The sequence below is a fragment of the Neodiprion fabricii genome, chromosome 2 (assembly GCF_021155785.1).
Source record: "Neodiprion fabricii isolate iyNeoFabr1 chromosome 2, iyNeoFabr1.1, whole genome shotgun sequence".
In the NCBI taxonomy this organism is placed as follows: domain Eukaryota; kingdom Metazoa; phylum Arthropoda; class Insecta; order Hymenoptera; family Diprionidae; genus Neodiprion; species Neodiprion fabricii.
This window is the reverse complement of record NC_060240.1, coordinates 19,396,483-19,416,552: the sequence shown is the minus strand read 5'-3', so window position 1 is coordinate 19,416,552 and position 20,070 is coordinate 19,396,483. Positions and strand designations below refer to the sequence as shown.

Here is a 20,070-nt window from a genome sequence, read left to right as displayed (position 1 = left end):
CTGTAGTGGAATTGAGGAGGATGGCGGTTAGCGCATCAAGCCATAGGTTGCTTTGTATTTCTGCCCTCTAGCTTATTGTTAAATTTGGCGATTAGCGCTGTATTTAGTAGAGGACAATTGCAGTTAGCACGTCGAGTAAGATTTTGTTTTTAGTTTTTGTCCTATCGTTTATCATTAAGTATGCTACTAGCGCAAGTAGGCTTAAGGTTTCTTATATAGTTGGTTTTTCTCAGTTCTGTTTGTTTGATTTTGCATCGCGAAAAGCGAATTTTGAATTATTCTTTTTTTTATTTTTTATTATCGCTGTCGTAAAATATATTGTTTTATTTTATTTTTGTTAAATAGCGTGTTGTTGTCGAGTGTCTCTCTTCCCGAAAATTATTCCTCCCTTCTCCGCAGTACAGAGCTACCGAGTAGATTCCCGAGGTCTAGCGCAATAACGATTTCGGGGCCTATTAATCACGTCAGGCGCCCAACAGAATCTCGCGATATCTTTTGCAAGATTTAATTTTTTTCAGCCTACATCGTGGGCCGCCAAATTATTGTGTACGCGATAAGTTCTCGGTCATTTCTCCGAGTGGCCGAGGTACAATAAAAATCCACGTCACAATATACATATACATGTAATACTTACATACACTGTAATTCTTTTAATGTAAGATTCTAATATTCTTATGAGTTATTCTGAAAAGATATATGAACTCGGCATTTTCGTAGTCACTATGCGAATTTTCGTAACAATACCTCGATTATCCTGAAATTCCTATATCTTACGTCGATTTTGCATAAGCAATACAACAAATATTCATACTTAAAATTCTCTCCATGCCTAAATATTGTGGAATTATGAAAGAAGTCTTGACCACGAAATTAAATTCTGAAGAAAATTTTGGATATGCAGATTATGAATAAAACGCAGCTATTCTTTCCAACGTTTCGGCCGCAGGTACAGGCCCTCCTCAGAGAAGAATTTGTTTCAAAACAAATAGAGAGAATATTTTTTCTTCACTCAAGCATGCAAAATCCTCGTTTGCCCACCGTTTACAGGCGTACAATATGGCCGATTGCCGCACTGTGCGCGAAGACGGTGCGCAACATCCTTTAACCAGTGCGCAAAATAAATTCACCAGTAAGCAAAATGTTACCACCGGTTTGCAAAATACTTTGCGCACTGCTGTAATTACTAAGCGGTTTGGTTTGCGGACTGCTGTCATTGTGAGTATACCGAGTTATACAGGTTAGATCAGCCGTTGTGAGTAATTTACGAATGAATTTCACAGATCTCGGATTGTGCATTACATTCATAAAGAAAAATAGTGTTCGATACGCGAGGCCAAACTCGTAGTGCGCAAAACGCTCGTTTGACCTCATGTGTCGAAATATACTATTCCCATCAAGTTCATGTTAAAATAACCAGCATATAATCCAGAGACATGTCTTGAAGAAAGAAAATAACCAAACTAACCGTATATGGCAACGTGTGTGGTTCTCTCGAAGCCTTTGGCTTATAAAGGCACCACGTTATTTTGAATGTCTACCTTCTGACTCATATCCGAAAGAATTAATTAAGTATAAGGACTTCCTGTAATGAGTAAAAAGAAAGATCAATCAATCAAGAAGACACGGAGTTTCCCCAGTGCTTGCTTCTATTTCATGGACTCGGGTATGCTCCATAGTCGCATTTCTCCTATGGTTGCAAAAAATCGTAACTGATGTTCCTCTTCAATTTGCGTACTACAATCTAAAACTACCAACCAGGGCCTTAACCGTGACTGCCTGTTAGACTTAAGATCACCAGGGATCGTTCCCGGATATGGCTCATTGTCAGTGTTGTACAACTACTCCAGGTCTCACTCTTGCCGATAACGTGCGTCTGATTTATTTTACTTCGAATCAGCTCCGAATCGACGAACTGTTTTTCGTTACAACACCGACAGCAGTTGCCTACGAGTAACGGTGAGATCCTCGGGACATTTCTGACAGTCGCAATTGGTATTGCGTCAGCTGTTTAATCAGGCGGTAATTGTCAGCCAATACAATTCTAACGACGTGACGCACGCGCATAAGGTGCGCACTTTCCTCATGGACACACGGTACAAGGTCATCTGTAGACCATACATAATCACTTCCCAGCGTCGAATACCAAGTAAAACAGATTATCACAAAGGTGCACGTAGCACACGTACAGAGGAAAATAAAGATTGGAGTTTATTACTTATTTCAACCAAACCCTATAAGCAGAGCTAAAACAATTTGTGAACAAATAATAAGCATCAGCCAAATGCAGGAGAAACCTGAGTGGCTGGAGAAACCTTGAACATTTTTTCCATGAAAATTTCTTGTTATAAACGGAAGAAAAAAATGGAAGCAAATCAAGAAAAAAGTATTCAGTAGAAATTTTTGTACCACGACGGAGAACCGAGTTATAGCAAAAACACGATGATCTCCTTTTTCAAGATGGCGACGAAAACATATCGGAAATCCTGGCAAAAAAATTCGGGATTTTTTCTTTTCTAAGCCCCTCCGATACAATGTGTAAAAATTACCCCGTTCGATTTACTTGCGCTTTCAGATGCATATAATGACTGGACCAGCAAATGGGCTCAACGTGCGACCCGCGTAAGATACCACTATATTTACCGGTAGCATCCATAAATGTATTCTTCTGAAATCTACATTCCACTCAAAATGAATTCAATGTGAGAACGTCTAAGAATTTACTTTTGACCAGTATCCTGCGATGGCTACACCCGTTTTTTCCGAATTACTCAATACAAAACTAATTTGTTATTGGATGTGTAATCAAATTAAATATGTATTTAAAATGTCATAATATTGTGCACAGATTCGCAACATTCCATGAATATGTGTGAATTTTAACGTCAAAAGCGAAAGTTGACGGCTGTCTCGAAACAACGTTATTATTAGTAGACAGCATTTTTATTTTTAGGTTCATTTAGCACCGACACTTACGGAGGTGGGGTTTGACCGAATTAACGCCACCATTATCGTCTGGCACAATCTGTGTAACTCTAGTGGCAGATTACACGGGTAGCCCAAAATTCGTCAAAATCCACCTCTGTAGATCTACCTCAATAACATTTTGAAAAATCACTTCTATATTCAGCATTCACATGCTAAAACCACCGTACAAAGTGACGATGGTTAAGACATAATGAAGACGGTGCTCAATAAAGGATTAATAACTTGGTGACAGAGAAGTATACTTTGAACGTGATTTATGGATATAACAATATAATGATTACTGTCATACTGATAAAAACTGTTCGACTAGTTCGACTACTGTGTGATTTCATTAAAATAATAAGTAAGTATCTAACTCTACGATAGTAATCCTTCATTAATTTTGAGTGTTTTACTAGGAATCTGTAATGAATTTTAATCAACTAGTTTGATATTGTAGTTTTCATGAAAAGACATGGTTTCTATTGCTAGAGTACCACTGAATACAGCAAATATGTGGAGATATCATGTGATCAACGTTCTTTGATTCACTTCACAGATAATCTTAACACATTTTTCTGTAGGTGCGTGAATCTTAATTCGAATATTCAAGTAACTATTAGAATAGTGGACACCCCCGTTCAACCGAATTGAGGTGAAAGATCGAGTAGAATGAGTGATAATTGCAATTACGAGTTAATATAACAGATACAGTACATGCAGTACGTTTACAACTGATAATCATGCACTTCATATTTTGTCGTATTTACATCGATAAATAATTTGTTTCGATTCATGCACTATATAGATATTCTACTAATACTCAATGTGATAATGACGTTAATGAGACAATAGCATGAAAATGATTATATGTATGAAAACACATCGCGTGATCTATTTTATCATGAAATCTGTAAAATACCCTACCACATCAGTGAAGGTCATCTGTATAATTAAAATGGTACCTCCAAATGGAGATGGTTGCTGTTAAAAGTTGAGCACAATCACGATGACAACTCAATCACACCGAGAATGTCTACTGAAGAATTCATGAAACTTCGTTTTTTGTTGAGTTTCTATTTTAAACATTCAATACAAAGATTCTTGAAAGACGATAGTAAAATTATGCTAAACTTGTAAGAAACGCCAAAAGAGTGATCCTATCTGAGAACAAAAGTAGGTAGAATTTTTTTCAAGCAACTTTGGAAATCTGTTTGATATTTCAGTTTTAATCTAAACTCAGATTATTTTTAGATTTCCACGAAAAACTGGTCAAATGAACTCAAAAAGATTAGAAAAGAATTCCAAATTCGATTGTGGACAGTTTTGTCATACGTTTAACTAATTGAATAATTCCCAACATGTTTTTACCGGAATCCTCCGAAACGTTTTCAAGGATTTGAAAAAGTATTAGAATTTTTTTCAAAAACTTTACAGGATTTAATTTTATTTCTATTCGTCTTATTAATGAATTTTTCCACGTATGATACTGGAAATTGAAACGTAACAAAACTTTTCCCTTTCACATATCTGTATCACCCGTATTATCCGGATCGTGTATATCGTCTAGACACATCTCTGCCTCTCTCTCTCTTTCTCTCTTTCACCCCGATCTTCTCCATCTTCCCCTCTCAAGATATTGATTTCAGTCACTTGGTAGGCACGAGTAGTCTGTACGAGAGCAGTTCTCCCAGAACTTATGTAAGATCATCATCATCATCGTGTGAGCCTCCTGTCGGGCAGCAAAGACCTTCACTTCCGTCACTCCGAATGCAGAAAAGCAGCGTCTCTGATGCAGTGACTTCATGGGGTACGATTCCGTGAAATTCTTTCAAATCTGCGGCAGGAAACCAGGCCTTCTCATTGTCGTCTATTATCAGGATACCAAAGTATCTGCGGAGAGTGAAGATTTGTTCAAATTAGTTTGGTTCTTTATTTCAGACAGGGAGTACAACACATTCGTTGAAAGATGAAAAATGAAATGTAGGTAAAATTCAAGTATAAGAAGTAAAAGTAAAATTTATTAAAAACAAAAATTTAGGTATTCCAGGATTCCTTCTGAGTTAACGGTACGAACGGCGTTTCGCCGGCAGCTAGGTAATTGCCCACACGGAAAACTTCAAGATAAGAAACACATACCGATTGTGTTACGTGTCAAGTACGTATGGAGCTACATATATAAATATGAACTACATATAAATTATCCCAGGATAATTACGTCAATCGAATATAAAAGATAAACGTTGCAGTTACACATTTAAATAGTATATTATAGAGCTCTCGTTCAGATATTTCAGAAGAGGTAAATTATACTAAGACAAGGTCTTGCAAGGTATCGTATTTTGACGACTAGGGATTACGTAGTTGAAATGTAGAACATAAGTGCTGAACGGGATGAGTCTCGAAACATAGCATCAGCAATGTACACATGCCTGCAGTGATACTAGGACTCCTAATGTTTTGGACACGTGGATTACATTGGCAATTTGATGCCGGCAATACACTCTTGGTGAGAGCTCTCGTCGAATGTCTGCGAGATATAAGTTGTTCGCCGATCTTCGGTATCTGATGTTTGATTACGGAAGCAGGAACCTCCGTACCTTCTTTCTGCAAGAGAGTCGTTGCCCAAGAATTGCTTCTTCTGAATATATTCGAAATTGGTCAAGACACACACCACGTGTCCCACTCTATTTGTCAACTGTCACCCGCTTTCGCTGTGCTCATTTGACGGGTATATTCGAATTATTACATTATTAAATAAAATCCCACCAGTTATTTCAAATGAGAATACTCATTTCAGAAAAGCAATACCAGCCATGATACGCCTCACAATCACTTTGAGGTATTCAGCTATTGGTGACGGTTATGAAAGTCTCCACCACGTATTTAAAGTTTTCAGTGAAATAATTTCAAAAATTGTACTTGAAGTCTGTGTGGCATTGAATGAAGCTTTAAAGGGTGAAATAAAGGTTTAAAAAAATCATTTGTACATTTAAGTAGTGTAATGTCCGTTTCTTTTTTTTGTTCATTTAAAATCAATAATTTGAAAATGCATATAAAATAGATACAACTTTACTTTCACGGTTTATCGTTTTCTGAAAAGGCCATTACAAATGCTTCATTTACCAAATCTCTTCTCTCGTATTGTCTTTCATTATGAAGTATATTTAGACTTTCAAGTTATACGTAGTGTCGATATGCATTTATATTATAAACGCTTTCTCCGTGTGGTACTTACAATGAGTACAATGACACTGAATATGATGATAAACTATATGGAGGTCTGTTGAAGTTTGACTTGTTTGATGATAGAATATAACAAGATGTACGTGGATTCAGGTGTTCAATTGTTGATACATTGGTAATAGCAGTTGTAGAATTATTGAAACGCATTCTTCTAATAAATATCCTGTTGATTTCATACATAAATACTCCACGTACGTATCCTGGTAACGTTTTTGATTTTTACTTCAACATTGTGCCAAACAAGTCACACTCATCTTCTCTATCAACTGTCCTTTCACTTCTAGCATTATTAAGCAAATTAAATGCCTCCTTCAGTTGAACACCAGCTTGTTGTAGCTCACAAGGAACATCCGCGAAGTGTCCACCTCCGATTTTGATGAAACTTGGTAGGAATGTTAAGTATGCTAAAATAAAAGAACTACTAGAAAAATTAATTTCAGCCGATATAAAAAAATACATATCTTTTATTTTAGCGTACTTAACATTCCTACCAAGTTTTATCAAAATCGGAGGCAGACACTTCGCGGATGTTCTTTGTCAGTGCGCTGGGAACGTTGTACAATTCAACATACCAGAGTCATACTCAAAGTTGAGTGCTACGATGGAAAAGAATCCGACTACCAAATTTCAACTGCAAGCAATTTTCTTAATTATGAAATTACAGTCAGATTACAATTTATTTGCATACTTTATATGTTTTTACTAGAAAATGTTATGCACTACGTAATATTACACTAGCGCATAACAGCCGTGCTTCTTCGGAAACGTAATGCAGATTTTTTTTTTGATTTTCTAGATACCGTACCTTGATCTTCAAGACTGCTGTGCCAAGTATATACTGAACATAATTGAGATCTGCAGCTTATTTGCTTGATGGCTTTAACGCAGCCTCGAAGATCGATGGGCACAGAATCAATCCAGCCAGGGCTCCAAGAAAGCACTGAGTTGAAAATGTACAAAATTGTACTAAGCGAATACTACAAGCCAACTTTGAGGGAGTCTAGAATGTGTACGGTAACAGCTCAAAAATGGTGTCATGTGGAAATATTACAACCCTTAAGGTGATACTCTGCAGTATGGAAATGCGACGAAGATGATATGGAGTGAATGTACACATCTTAGTAACCATACTGGATGATAGGTAGACATAGCTCAACATACCACATAACTTGCACATGATTTTTTGTATCTCATTTTCTCAAATTACAACCGATACGAGATATTGGGAAGCAATTTTCGAAATAATCGTTTTTTATTTTACAGGAACTCTGACGTTGAAGGTTGATTGCTGCGTCGGGTACGCGCTTGATTTTGAGAGGGCCATCAGCTTGACAATACAAGAAGCAACGCATGTGGCATTGTTCAGTATAATTATTAAACTGATCCTTAAAAAAGTCATTTTTTTATTTGAACCGGCTCAGAACCTCCTAGATAGGTTAAAAAGAAATTAGAAAAAATTTGTCAGAAATTTTAACATTCTATTTCAACTAAAACGGGTGCCTGTGAGCATATATGCATTTTGAGTTTCGAATTTGGATAGGAACCGCTAATAATCACTAATGATGAAAAATCTATGTGAAAAATGAACTATTACATCAGCTATTTGAACACTATTTCCATTGTAACGGGGAAATGAGGAAAAAATCATAGCTTTGTACGTTGACACTCCTGAAACAATTCAAACCATGGCAGAAAAATGCTTGGAATATTGAAGATAAAAATGTTAAATTACATGGCTGGGATGGACGAAATAAATGTTCAACACACTTCGTTTATTTATCATGCAGAGTATTCATTTTATTTATTACGTATTAAACTTATGATGATGAAGATTTGCACGGATTTGCTTCCGCTTTTGTTTGCCTTACTCTCTTGTCTTTCCCCGTTTTTCTCCTTTCCCTTCTCTGTCCTTTTACACACCTTATTTTATGAAATGGCGCTGTGTACGCATGCTCCCCACCGATACATATTTCTCTCTTCTCCCAGGGAGCTATTGTACCGTAGCATACAAAATTACTCACATTTCCACAAAAAAAAGATGAAACATTTATAATTTAATCACAAATCAATCAGTCATCATTCCCAATTCGCACTCATCATTCATTGCTTGAAGTTGGCGATCAATCATCGTCATCGAGTGTTTTTGTTGATCTCCAATATTCGAAGAATTTTCCAATTTTTTTTTCATTTTGTAGCCAATCTTCAGATCTTTTCCAAATAAGCTTTCTAAGGACCACTCTAATGATATATGATATTTGTGTTGAACTGTTTTTGAAAACATTTTTTGCAAATTTTTGTAACCAACAGTAAGTGAAATAAAAAAATTGACAAGTAATTATCCTGTATACTTCTATAGTAACATAAATGCGTACTTCTGTTCTATTTCGACATATTGATGGATCTATTTGGTAATCCTATTCTTTTTAAAGCCCAGTGTAAGGCTACGTTATTATGTCGAATAATGATGAAATGACATATCTCAGTGTATGCAATTATTACCATGAATCATCAACAAGTTTGTTGTAATACAGAAATAAAAGCAAAAAAACTATACATCGTTACAACAGAATCAGTCTTTGATACCCAAGAATTAATGTTCTCCCTCATGGAAAAAAACCCCAACTTGAATGTAAATTCGTACCCCTAACTCATAGATGATGCTAATTTCCGATAAGACAAACGTTAGGGGTACGAATTCACAACCAAGTTGGGGATTTTTCCGTGAGGGCTGCACATGTTCTCGTCAAAGAAAATTTCAGAAATATGGGACCCGGAAGGCACCATAAATGATTTTGCATATGTCTATGCTCCTGACCGCGGAAATTCCTACGTTGATCACTAATCAACTCTGCCGTTGACTACAAAGATGGCGGGCACGATGGTTCGCTCTTAACAAGTCTTCTGAAAAACGGTAATAACGTCTGATTACGTGTTCTGATTCACATCAAAATCAATAGGCTTCAAGATTTTAATGGCTTTCACTATTTTCAAATTCAAAGTTCAATATGCATAGCAGTTTAAGGGGTTAGGTGGGTTTCAAAAGCTCAAAATAGGTACATTTTTATGAATTTTTTTTTACTCAATCAACAGAATATTTCATTCCATCAATTTAACACATAAAAGATACATATTTTATAAATAGTTTGTGAAATTTTCATTGAAAAATATTGAAAATTAAGGCGTGGACACGTCGTCTGCTATGACCCCTCAAAAAAAAGTTCTCTCGGCGTAGTCAGGATAACTCATGACAGATTCATCTGAAATGCAAAAACTAAAAATTTTCTGTTAGTAGATGTTTAAAACTCGTACTTGGACGAAGGAAAAAAAAAAAAAACAAAAATTACATTTTTGGCGGCGTTGAAAACAAAAAACCCTTATTTTGAGTAAGATTTGCACCCTTCATGGCCTTGAAAAATTACTTGGAATAGAAAAAAAAAAAATTCCTTCGTTCAAGTACGAGATAATGTTATTTTGAAGAAGTGTGCAAAATTTGAAAGAGATCGGTTCGTAAGTTTTCGAGAAATCGTGACTACCGATTTCAAAAATGTAGTTTCGAGAAAAACGCGATTGAAGATTCACATTCAAATAACATGTAAATAATCGTACTTACACCGTATAATGATGCAAACCTACGTTTTTTCCACGTGCCATCACCTGACACGGTAACATCTGTCGTATCTTCAACATTATTTTCATCACACGTTAATTTTTTTTCTTGATTTGCAGCAGACAACAAAATTGATTCGGCAACAGTTATGACGCACTCATGTATTTTATCAACATAAAAATTGTACGTTGATGCATTCAAGAATGAGGAACTTATATCCATCAAACCACAGAATTTTTTACATCCGGCAAGTCCTAAGCCTAGTATTCGCATCACAAAAATAAACGAACAATAGCTAAGCAGCTGCCTCGATATATCTGCCTCCATATACCTGCGTCACGCCCGGTTATAGCCTGATGGGTGAAACATCCAAAGGCTATATCTCGTAGAATATGACTCGGATCGTTTTGAAATTTTAAAGGAATATTCTCAACATATTCAATTATAAGATGAGCAAAAAAAAAAAAATTCGATTTTTTGAAATTTTGAAACCCACCTAACCCCTTAATACATAATGAGGTCCCAAGCAGCGTTCTGTGCCTCAAGATTTCAACAATTTTTTTCGTTTAAGTGCATGTTCGGATTTACTTTCAAATCAATAGGGGGCGAGACTTCAATGGCAGTGACTTCTTGTTTAAATTTGAACTCAATCCGTGTAGCCGTTCGTCACTTATTGAGGTCCCAAGCCTAGGGGCGGAGAAGAAGAAGAAGATTTTTCGTTGAGAATATGTAAATTTGAACAACTGGTGAATTTGAAAAATTAACGACGGAGCCAGGAATCGAACCTGGAATCTAGCGATGCTTTACCGGAGACTTACTCCACTAGACCACCTAGCCGCCCTGACTCTGTTGTCTTTAATTTCTCTCATAACCAGTGAGTTCAAATTTGTTTTCATGTGCCCGATTTGTATGAGTAAGAATTTCTTCTCTGCATGCACGATGTAAGGAGACTGTAGTGTGTAGATGTTTATGTTTACCCCTTTCAATCCTTTGCTTCCGATGAGAAGCCCGTAAGACAGCAATGCCGTCTATTAAATGAGATGCAGGTGTGCAAATCATTAATCTACGAGAGAATTTTTGTTGTAACAACAAACCAACAAAAATTCTCTCGTAGATTAATGATTTGCACACCCGCATCTCATTTAATAGACGGCATTGCTGTCTTACGGGCTTCTCATCGGAAGCAAAGGATTAAAAGGGGTAAACATAAACATCTACACACTACAGTCTCCTTACATCGTGCATGCAGAGAAGAAATTCTTACTCAAGAAGATTTTTCATTTTACATCAACTTTGACTGTTAATTCGCTGCAGCGAACCTTGATACACTAAAATCACTGGTAAGCAAAGATAACGAGTCGATTGTGGAATCTTCTTAAACGTTGAACTAACTCTTGTAGCGAACGACTTTTGTGATATTATATCATTTTGCAATATTTAGTTGAAACTTTCTCCACCAACTCATTTCTATGGTTATTTATAATTAATGAGAAAGAAATAAACTATGCGGAAGTAATCGTTCAGCATCAGAGCTGGGCAAAGTACCAGAAAGTACTTCAAGTCAAAGTACAAAGTACTGTGAGTACTTGAAGTACTCTCGTATTACAAGTAACAAGTACCCTAAATACTTGAAGTACCGAGTATTTGAAGTACAATGTACTGGAAGAACCGTGTAATTGAAGTACCGAGTACTTGAAGTACCATGTACTTGAAATAGTCAAGTATCAAGTTTCAAATACTTTTCAAGTTCAAATTTGATTTCTTACGCACTCTTTAAACTTTTGATTTTGATTCGAGTACTATTTGCATAAAAATATATTTTCAGATTGTATGATTTACTCAGGTTAGGTAGATTAGAACAAAAATATTTAAACGAAGAATTGGAAATAATTTAAAAATAGCATTGTCGATTGTAACTAAGATTTATTGATCTGAAAATTTCAAAAATAAGAAATACAATACACTGATTGTTAAAAACTACTTCAACTTCGTGTTCGTCTTCGAAAAACTTTTCAACAGCACGAGTCTTTCGAAGTTCTTGTCCGACAGAGCCTGTCGTTTCGGAGTATTCGTGATACTTGCGAATGAAAACAATCTTTCCACTGGAGCTGAAGATGTGAGCGGAGTATTATACCGAAAGAACATTTTTTTTACAATGGGGTAATCGTTTAACATCACGAATTTTGATCTCTCGTCCTCCAAGTATTTCAACAGCTCACATTGGACGTTATCTGTGATCGGTAATTCGTCGTCGCCACTGCTTCGACTACCCGATTCGTGTTGCAAAACTCAGTTGTTCGAAAGTTTTAGGAACGAAGAAATTGAACCTGAGTTGTATTCGTCGGGAGAGTCGGTGATCATCACGTCTCTGAACGTGTTTAAGCTACGCATAAACATTTCTCTCATTTTAGTAAGAGGAAAATTAAATTTATACGCGTTTTTGACTGTGTGAAACCACTTCAATTTGAAAGCAGTATGAGATATTGGCGCTAGAATTGCATCAGTGGCCGTGTCGTCAAACGAAAAAATTGATCCAAACCCTTCGTCAAAGCTCGTTGGACAAGTATTTGCCAGAAATCGATTGCATCTTGAGCTGCTTCCGCAGAGTTTCTCAAAGCTTACGTTTGAGCGTTAGTAGAGTCGATAGAAGGATTCCATGATAAACTATTTTCGCCTTGTAGTATGTCCAAAGCTTGGACGATCGGTTTCATGACAAGGCTTCCATGTACGCAATTTCGTTTGGGGTGAGAGACTCTCCCAATCCTAACAGCTCGAATAATAATGGTAACTCTGACTTAGAATTCAAAATTTGCGTCAAAGAATCATAGAACGAGTTCCATCGAGTTACCGTTGGGTAACTGAATGTATGATGGACAGTGGCAACGATGATCTCCGCAGATTTTGGTAATGCGGCTTTATGCCAGAGCTTCGAGCATTTCGCGACTACCCTTAAGTGACGACTGCATAATCGATCGTTAGACCTTAGCGCACTCATATAATCGCTCGTTGCGACCAAATTAAGAGTATGCGAACTGCATCTCAGATGCTGTGGCAAATATCGCGTGATATTCACAGAATCTATTTCGGATAAATCCGATTCTTCCGCGTCCGAATTAGATGAATCATTATGCTCATTTTCAAGTGGGCCATCATGCTCGTGAGATTTTTTATATATCGTGAAATTTGCTTGGATACCGAATTCCTTGAACGCTTTTACAAAGTTCCTAGCGTTATCGGTAATCGTTGCTACGATCTTTGAATTACTCAATCCATACTGTGAATGAATATCGCATAATATTTCAGCGATACGATCGTACGTATGAGGTCCATTGAATCGCCTACAAACTAGCGGAAATGATTGACGGGAGTAATTATCGTCAATAAAGTGGCATGTTACGCCTATAAAGCTTCTACCTTTTGCAGACCAAATATTCGCGGTCGTACAGACGTAACTGGGTTTGTCAAGAAGCTGTTTTGTTACTTCGAATCGTTGCTTGTCCATTTCAGCTATTCGTCACGTGATGGTGCGCCTACTTACAAGGTTGACGTGGAAACCTTCGAAAAGTTCTCTGAATCTCGGTTGATCGATGATTGATAACGGTGACATTGTTTCGATTATAAATTTTGGTCGATTTTCGAAAGCGTTTTGAGCCTCAACGTGGGTCTGTGTTTTTTTCCGCTGCTTTTTAGTTGACTCCTTCTCGCATTATGTGAACTTTGCCTCCCTCTTTAAGCTCCTTTTTTTCCTTTTTGTATGAAGAGTATTTGCCGTAGACGTCGGGAGCACACGTTTTAAGTGCTTTAATAGATTTGTCGTCACCGATAAAGATCCTACAAGCACTTTCCTGTAAGGACACGCCTGGCAGATTACCTTTATGTGCTCGGTATCGCAGACTTTTTAGCAGATTTTGAAGAACGTTCCGTCGAACATTGCGCTACTGTTAATCTTTTCTTGTATATCTCTCGTGGCATATAGATCGGTAGCAGACATAGATGGCTCTGTCTGAGTGTCTTTTTCGGGTGTTGAGTCGCACCGATCCCGATTGACACATGATCGAGTTTTATTACGTGACGCAGACTCTGCTGATATGCCTGTACTTGTCGAAGGCCTGGAAGATTCTTCGGTACTTATAATTTCTGCAATGGATCTCATATTGCTCCGTGATTGTGCTTTCAGTCAATCTTTCGATCGTCGAGTTGGGACAATTTCGCCTCCAAAATCACTCGAATACGCTTGAGTTGGAATCAACAATCCTGCTCTTTCGGTTCGTAACGTGAGCGATTTGTGAAAGTGGCTCTCCTAGAATTTTTAATCGGACTATTTAATTTTTGAAGCTTCATACCTATCGTAAGGTCTTACTTTCTCACAATTATATTTTCAAAAAGACCGAGTCAAGTTAATTTTAAGACAAGAAAGGACGGTCTTGGTAATTTTGTAACAACAAATAGGTGTTCAACACGAATTTAATGCAGATATATGATACGTAAAAGATTACGGAGTTTACAATTTTGGTCCAAGAACATTTTTCCATATTTAATTATTTTTTATAGCTTACGTGGAGAATAAGGGCTCTGAGATGAGTCTGCCGATGCTATAGTTGGTAAACCGGAATCACGAGTGGATACTCTGAAATTTTGAGATGGAGCGTCGTTTTCTTTGTCAGGATATATCTCGTCATTTCCGTGGCAGAAAGTTCCTCTATGATAAGATACAAAATACCAACGTCATTAATTAACTTTGTTGCACGCTTCGAATGAATAATATAAAAAAAAAAAATTATTCGATGGAAAGCTATATAGATGGGGAATAGCAACGAAAAACCAGGAAAAATACAGAAAAAAAAGTAGTAAATATTGAAAATTTTTTTTGAAAAAATCACCTAAAATCCAAACAAGCTTAGAAAAAAAATTTGGAATAATTTGTACTTTTTTCAAGCTTGTTAAGAGTTATCGAGCGCACGTAACCAACTCCGAATTGAGGCGCGTCCTCCGTGCGGCGCAAATTTTTAATAAATTTATAGTAAAATCATTTTGTTAGTCGGTGAAAATGTTAGCGTCAGTCACCTACGATTTTTGATAACTTACTGTGCTACAAAAACAAATTTGACACGGTGAATTGGATCAAAGAGTATTCTGACTAGTCAAACTAATCTATTTTATATATTTAATCGTGCATTATGAGCGTATTTTCGACGAAATTTGGCCAGTTTTGACCATTGGGCACTTCCGATTTCATATAATTTTTTCCAAGTTCTAACTCCATTTTTTTGAAGTTTTATAACCTGTATTTGTAATTTTCTCTCAGAAAATTTTGCTATTTACTCGTGCATTTTGACTAGGCACCGGCCCGTTTCCCCCGGATGTCTAGTTTGCCCCACTCTTCCCTATTCAATAGTATTCTGTTAACTTACCTGGAGACCGTGAATGTTCGTGAGAATCTGTCAGTGATGCACTTAGCAGAGAGGAATGAAGCGAAGACATACTGAAATTTTCAGATGGATCCTCTTCTTCGTTATTTGGATGTCGGGCGTGATTTTCTTGATGCGGAACATTTCGTCGATCGGGAACAGACACAGACCCGATCTCCTCAGTTTTTTTCTTATTCTTTAAACGTAGCGTCAAAATCCTTTTCTTCGGCTTTTTAGCCCCTGGACTTCCAATATTCTCCGTCAAAAGGAACTCGGGCTTTTGAGGTTAATCCAGTACGTAAAAGGAGCGATGTATTGACCACGGTCTTATATACACGTCTTTAAACAACGATGACGGGGGTTTGGACAACTGTCGACAACACAGCACCGCCTTAGATACGAAGCGTATTTTCCCCCACCACTGGAATTCGCCTTTGTTTCCAGACCTGTATATGTTGTAACGTGGCATTTTTGATGCCCGTTACAAGAGGCTCCTTGAACCCTGGGCGGAACCAAAAATTTAGGAATTTCCGAAATTGAGTCGCGAAGTTTTTGGAAAAGAGCGCCAGGACTAGAGTCACGCATCCGAAACTACGAGAGGGGACACTTTAGCGACCAGCGTAAGATATTTCAGTTTTTTTTGTTTTTTTTATTTTTCGAGCTACAACGGCATCAGGCAAGAAGTCGACACCGAATTCGAAGAAATGGCGAAATGGCGGACTAGCAACAATTGCGAAGGAAGGATGTCGAGGCTGCGGAGGGGGAGCCGACGCAGATCCCCGCATCGCGGGAATCCAAGGTGGACGCGATTCCCGCTGGCGGCCGGCGCGCCGCAGCCTCTTCCCCTTCACCCCGCCAACAATTGACCAGCGAACTTGCGACGGACCGACTAGCGACGAGGGAGCATCACGCTCACCGCCAAGACGTCATGGAGCTGCGCGGAGGACGAGATTGCGAGCTAGCTTCAAGTTCTGCGCAGCGATGCGATCGAAGGTGCGCGTCGAGTTGCGCGATCGACGAAATCGATGACGGATCGATTATTGCGTATTCTTGTGGGTGTGACGTCACGTGTGGGATGGCGTATCGAGATCAGTGTTGCGGCAGGTAGTAGGTTTTTGAAACCACTCTAGTTCTGGCGGTCGTGACTAGTAGTCACGTTTTGGGGGAGTTTCGCGAAACAATGGAGTCGGCCAAAAATCGCGAGGGGAATGGAAAGGGGGTTGCAAGGATGTAGAAGGTAAGCGCTGCTTCTATCCCCGCGATTGAATTTCGAGCATAATTGTGAAAAGGCTTGCCGAGTAACGGATAGCCGTTTTGGATTTGCGTTGTAGAAAAGTACTCAAAATTCTTTTGCCGATTCTCTTGCTTGATGACCGTAGCCTGAGTCCGCGAGTTAGAGTAAAGTAAATTTTGAGTTTCTGAAAAAGTTGAGTAGCGTCACGGGTTTTAGTTGAATCTTTCTCGTTAGTGAAATCAAGTATAGCCGAATTTTGCTGTATCGGGTCGAGCCGCGTTATCGTATTCTTTTTGTGTCACCTCTCGAGTAGGTCGAGAAGCACCGAATTGGAGTGCTCGGATTAGCGGGTAACGTTTTGGGGAATTTTGAAAAGAATTAAGTTCGAATGCGTTGCGATTGCGTATAGTTTAGATTACGTTTAGTTGCGCCTGCATGGAGTTCCGTACCCGTTAGTTAAGATAATGTAGGTTGCGTTGAGTTACTTTGAACTTGTGTTTAGTTGAAGTTGAATGTAGTGGTGTTTGCGTTGAGTTAAGTTTACGTCTAGTTAAGATAGTGTTTAGTCGAGGTTAGGCGATGTATAGTCGAAACTGCCGTTGCGTTGCGCAGCAGTTAAGACGAGAAGTTTGAGCATGGTGTTTTAAGTTGCGAGACCTGACGGCGCACCGTCGAATAATTAGTTTAAGTTTCGTTTCGAGCAATCATCGCCATGGAGAACAAATGTCGAATTTGCGAATTGAGAATTGCGTATGAGGATGTTGCGATCGTCGAGTGGGGTTTTGAGAATTGCGTATGAGGATGTTGCGATCGTCGAGTGACGTTTCGAGAATTGCGTATGAGGATGTTTGTGATCGTCGAGTGACGTTTTAGTAAGGGAGCCGCGAGCTCATTAGAGTAAGAAATAGAGTAGGTTACGTGTAATTTTCTATTTAGTTTTAGACTTGCGATGAGCGATTTTTGAATTATATTTTTCTTTTGTTTCGTATCACCGCTATTATGAAATATAAGATTTTCTTTTACTTTTGTTAAATAGCGTGTGTATTTCGAGTGTCTCTCTCTCTCTCCAAAAATTACCCCTCCCCTCTCCGCGGTACTGAGCTATCGAGCATATGCCCGAGGAATAGCGTATCAATGATTTCGAGGCGTGTTAATCACGCCAGGCGCCCGACAAAAACTTTGCGATATTGTTTTAGATCCAGGGTACATCGTGGACGCCGATTTATTGTGTACGAGGTCAGTTCTCGGTCATTTTTCTCCGAGTGATCAAGGTGCAGAAAAATCCACGTCACAAATTGGCGCCCGACGTGGGGCGCCAATTTGTGACGTGGATTTTTCCCACTCTTCGGTCACTCGGAGAAAATGACCGAGAACTTACTGCGTGCACAATAATTTGGCGTCCACGATGTACCCTGGATCTAAAACAATATCGCAAAGTTTTTGTTGGGCGCCTGGCGTGATTAACACGCCTCGAAATCATTAATACGCTATTCCTCGGGCATATGCTCGATAGCTCAGTACCGCGGAGAGGGGAGGGGTAATTTTTGGAGAGAGAGAGAGACACTCGAAATACACACGCTATTTAACAAAAGTAGAAGAAAATCTTATATTTCATAATAGCGGTGATACAAAACAAAAGAAAAATATAATTCAAAAATCGCTCATCGCGAGTCTAAAACTAAATAGAAAATTACACGTAACCTACTCTATTTCTTACTCTAATGAGCTCGCGGCTTCCTAACTAAAACGTCACTCGACGATCACAAACATCCTCATACGCAATTCTCAAAACGTCACTCGACGATCGCAACATCCTCATACGCAATTCTCAATTCGCAAATTCGCCATTTGTTCTCCATGGCGATGATTGTTGGAAACGAAACTAAAACTAATTATTCGACGGTGCGCCGTCAGGTCTCGCAACTTAAAACACCATGCTCAAACTTCTCGTCTCAACTGCTGCGCAACGCAACGGCAGTTTCGACTATACATCGCCTAACCTCGACTAAACACTATCTTAACTAGACGTAAACTTAACTAAACGCAAACACCACTACATTCAACTTCAACTAAACACAAGTTCAAAGTAACTCAACGCAACCTACATTATCTTAACTAACGGGTACGGAACTCCATGCAGGCGCAACTAAACGTAATCTAAACTATACGCAATCGCAACGCATCCGAACTTAATTCTTTTCAAAATTCCCTAAAACGTTACCCGCTAATCCGAGCACTCCAATTCGGTGCTTCTCGACCTACTTGAGAGGTGACACAAAAAGAAAACGATAACGCGGCTCGACCCGATACAGCGAAATTCGGCTATACTTGATTTCACTAACGAGAAAGATTCAACTAAAACCCGTGACGCTACTCAACTTTTTCAGAAACTCAAAATTTCCTTTACTCTAACTCGCGGACTCAGGCTACGGTCATCAAGCAAGAGAATCGGCAAAAGAATTTCGAGTACTTTTCTACAACGCAAATCCAAAACGGCTATCCGTTACTCGGCAAGCCTTTTCACAATTATGCTCGAAATTCAATCGCGGGGATAGAAGCAGCGCTTACCTTCTACATCCTTGCAACCCCCTTTCCATTCCCTTTGCGATTTTTGGGCGACTCCATTGCTTTGCGAAACTCCCCCAAAAACGCGACTACTAATCACGACCGCCAGAACTATAGTGGTTTCAAAAACCTACCACCTGCCGCAACACGGATCTCGATACGCTATCCCATACGTGACGTCATACCCCCAAGAATACGCAATAATCGATCCATCATCGATTTCGTCGATCGCGCAACTCGACGCGCACCTTCGATCGCATCGCTGCGCAGAACTTGAAGCTAGCTCGCAATCTCGTCCTCCGCGCAGCTCCATGACGTCTTGGCGGTGAGCGTGGTGCTCCCTCGTCGCTAGTCGGTCCGTCGCAAGTTCGCCGGTCAATTGTTGGCGGGGTGAAGGGGAAGAGGCTGCCGCGCGCCGGCCGCCAGCGGGAATCGCGTCCACCTTGGATTCCCGCGATGCGGGGATCTGCGTCGGCTCCCCCTCCGCAGCCTCGACATCCTTCCGTCGCAATTGTTGCTAGTCCGCCATTTCGCCATTTCTTCGAATTCGGTGTCGACTTCTTGCCTGATGCCGTTGTAGCTCGAAAAATAAAAAAAACAAAAAAAACTGAAATATCTTACGCTGGTCGCTAAAGTGTCCCCTCTCGTAGTTTCGGATGCGTGACTCTACTCCTGGCGCTCTTTTCCAAAAACTTCGCGGCTCAATTTCGGAAATTCCTAAATTTTTGGTTCCGCCCAGGGTTCAAGGAGCCTCTTGTAACGGGCATCAAAAATGCCACGTTACAATGTATACGGACCGTGTAGGTGGGTGGAATCTAGCAAATTCGACGCGAGCGTTTGCGGTGGACAAATTGTAAGTTTCTGTGCCGTCAATTTTCCATATGCGCGTGTATGCGCGCGCATTGTTCTAAAAGTTGGTGTTGGAACTGAAACCACATATTTCAATAGAGTTTTTGTTTTATCATCTTTATTATTTCAAATTTAAAAATGAAATAAATAGTTCAAATAGATCATTTTCACATACCTTTCATAATCTGATATATGTT

At 39.0% G+C, this 20,070-nt stretch overlaps 1 protein-coding gene across 1 annotated transcript in view; it reads right to left on the bottom strand.

Moving 5' to 3' along the window:
• Positions 1-4,111: 4,111 nt before the first annotated feature.
• LOC124175102 (sodium-dependent neutral amino acid transporter B(0)AT3) overlaps positions 4,112-20,070 on the bottom strand; it is a 554,844-nt gene continuing 538,885 nt past the window's right edge. The window contains exon 16 of the mRNA XM_046555003.1: positions 4,112-4,857. Within this exon, the coding sequence (XP_046410959.1) occupies positions 4,662-4,857 (196 nt within the window). The 3' untranslated portion in view covers positions 4,112-4,661. The remainder of the gene's footprint in view (positions 4,858-20,070) is intronic.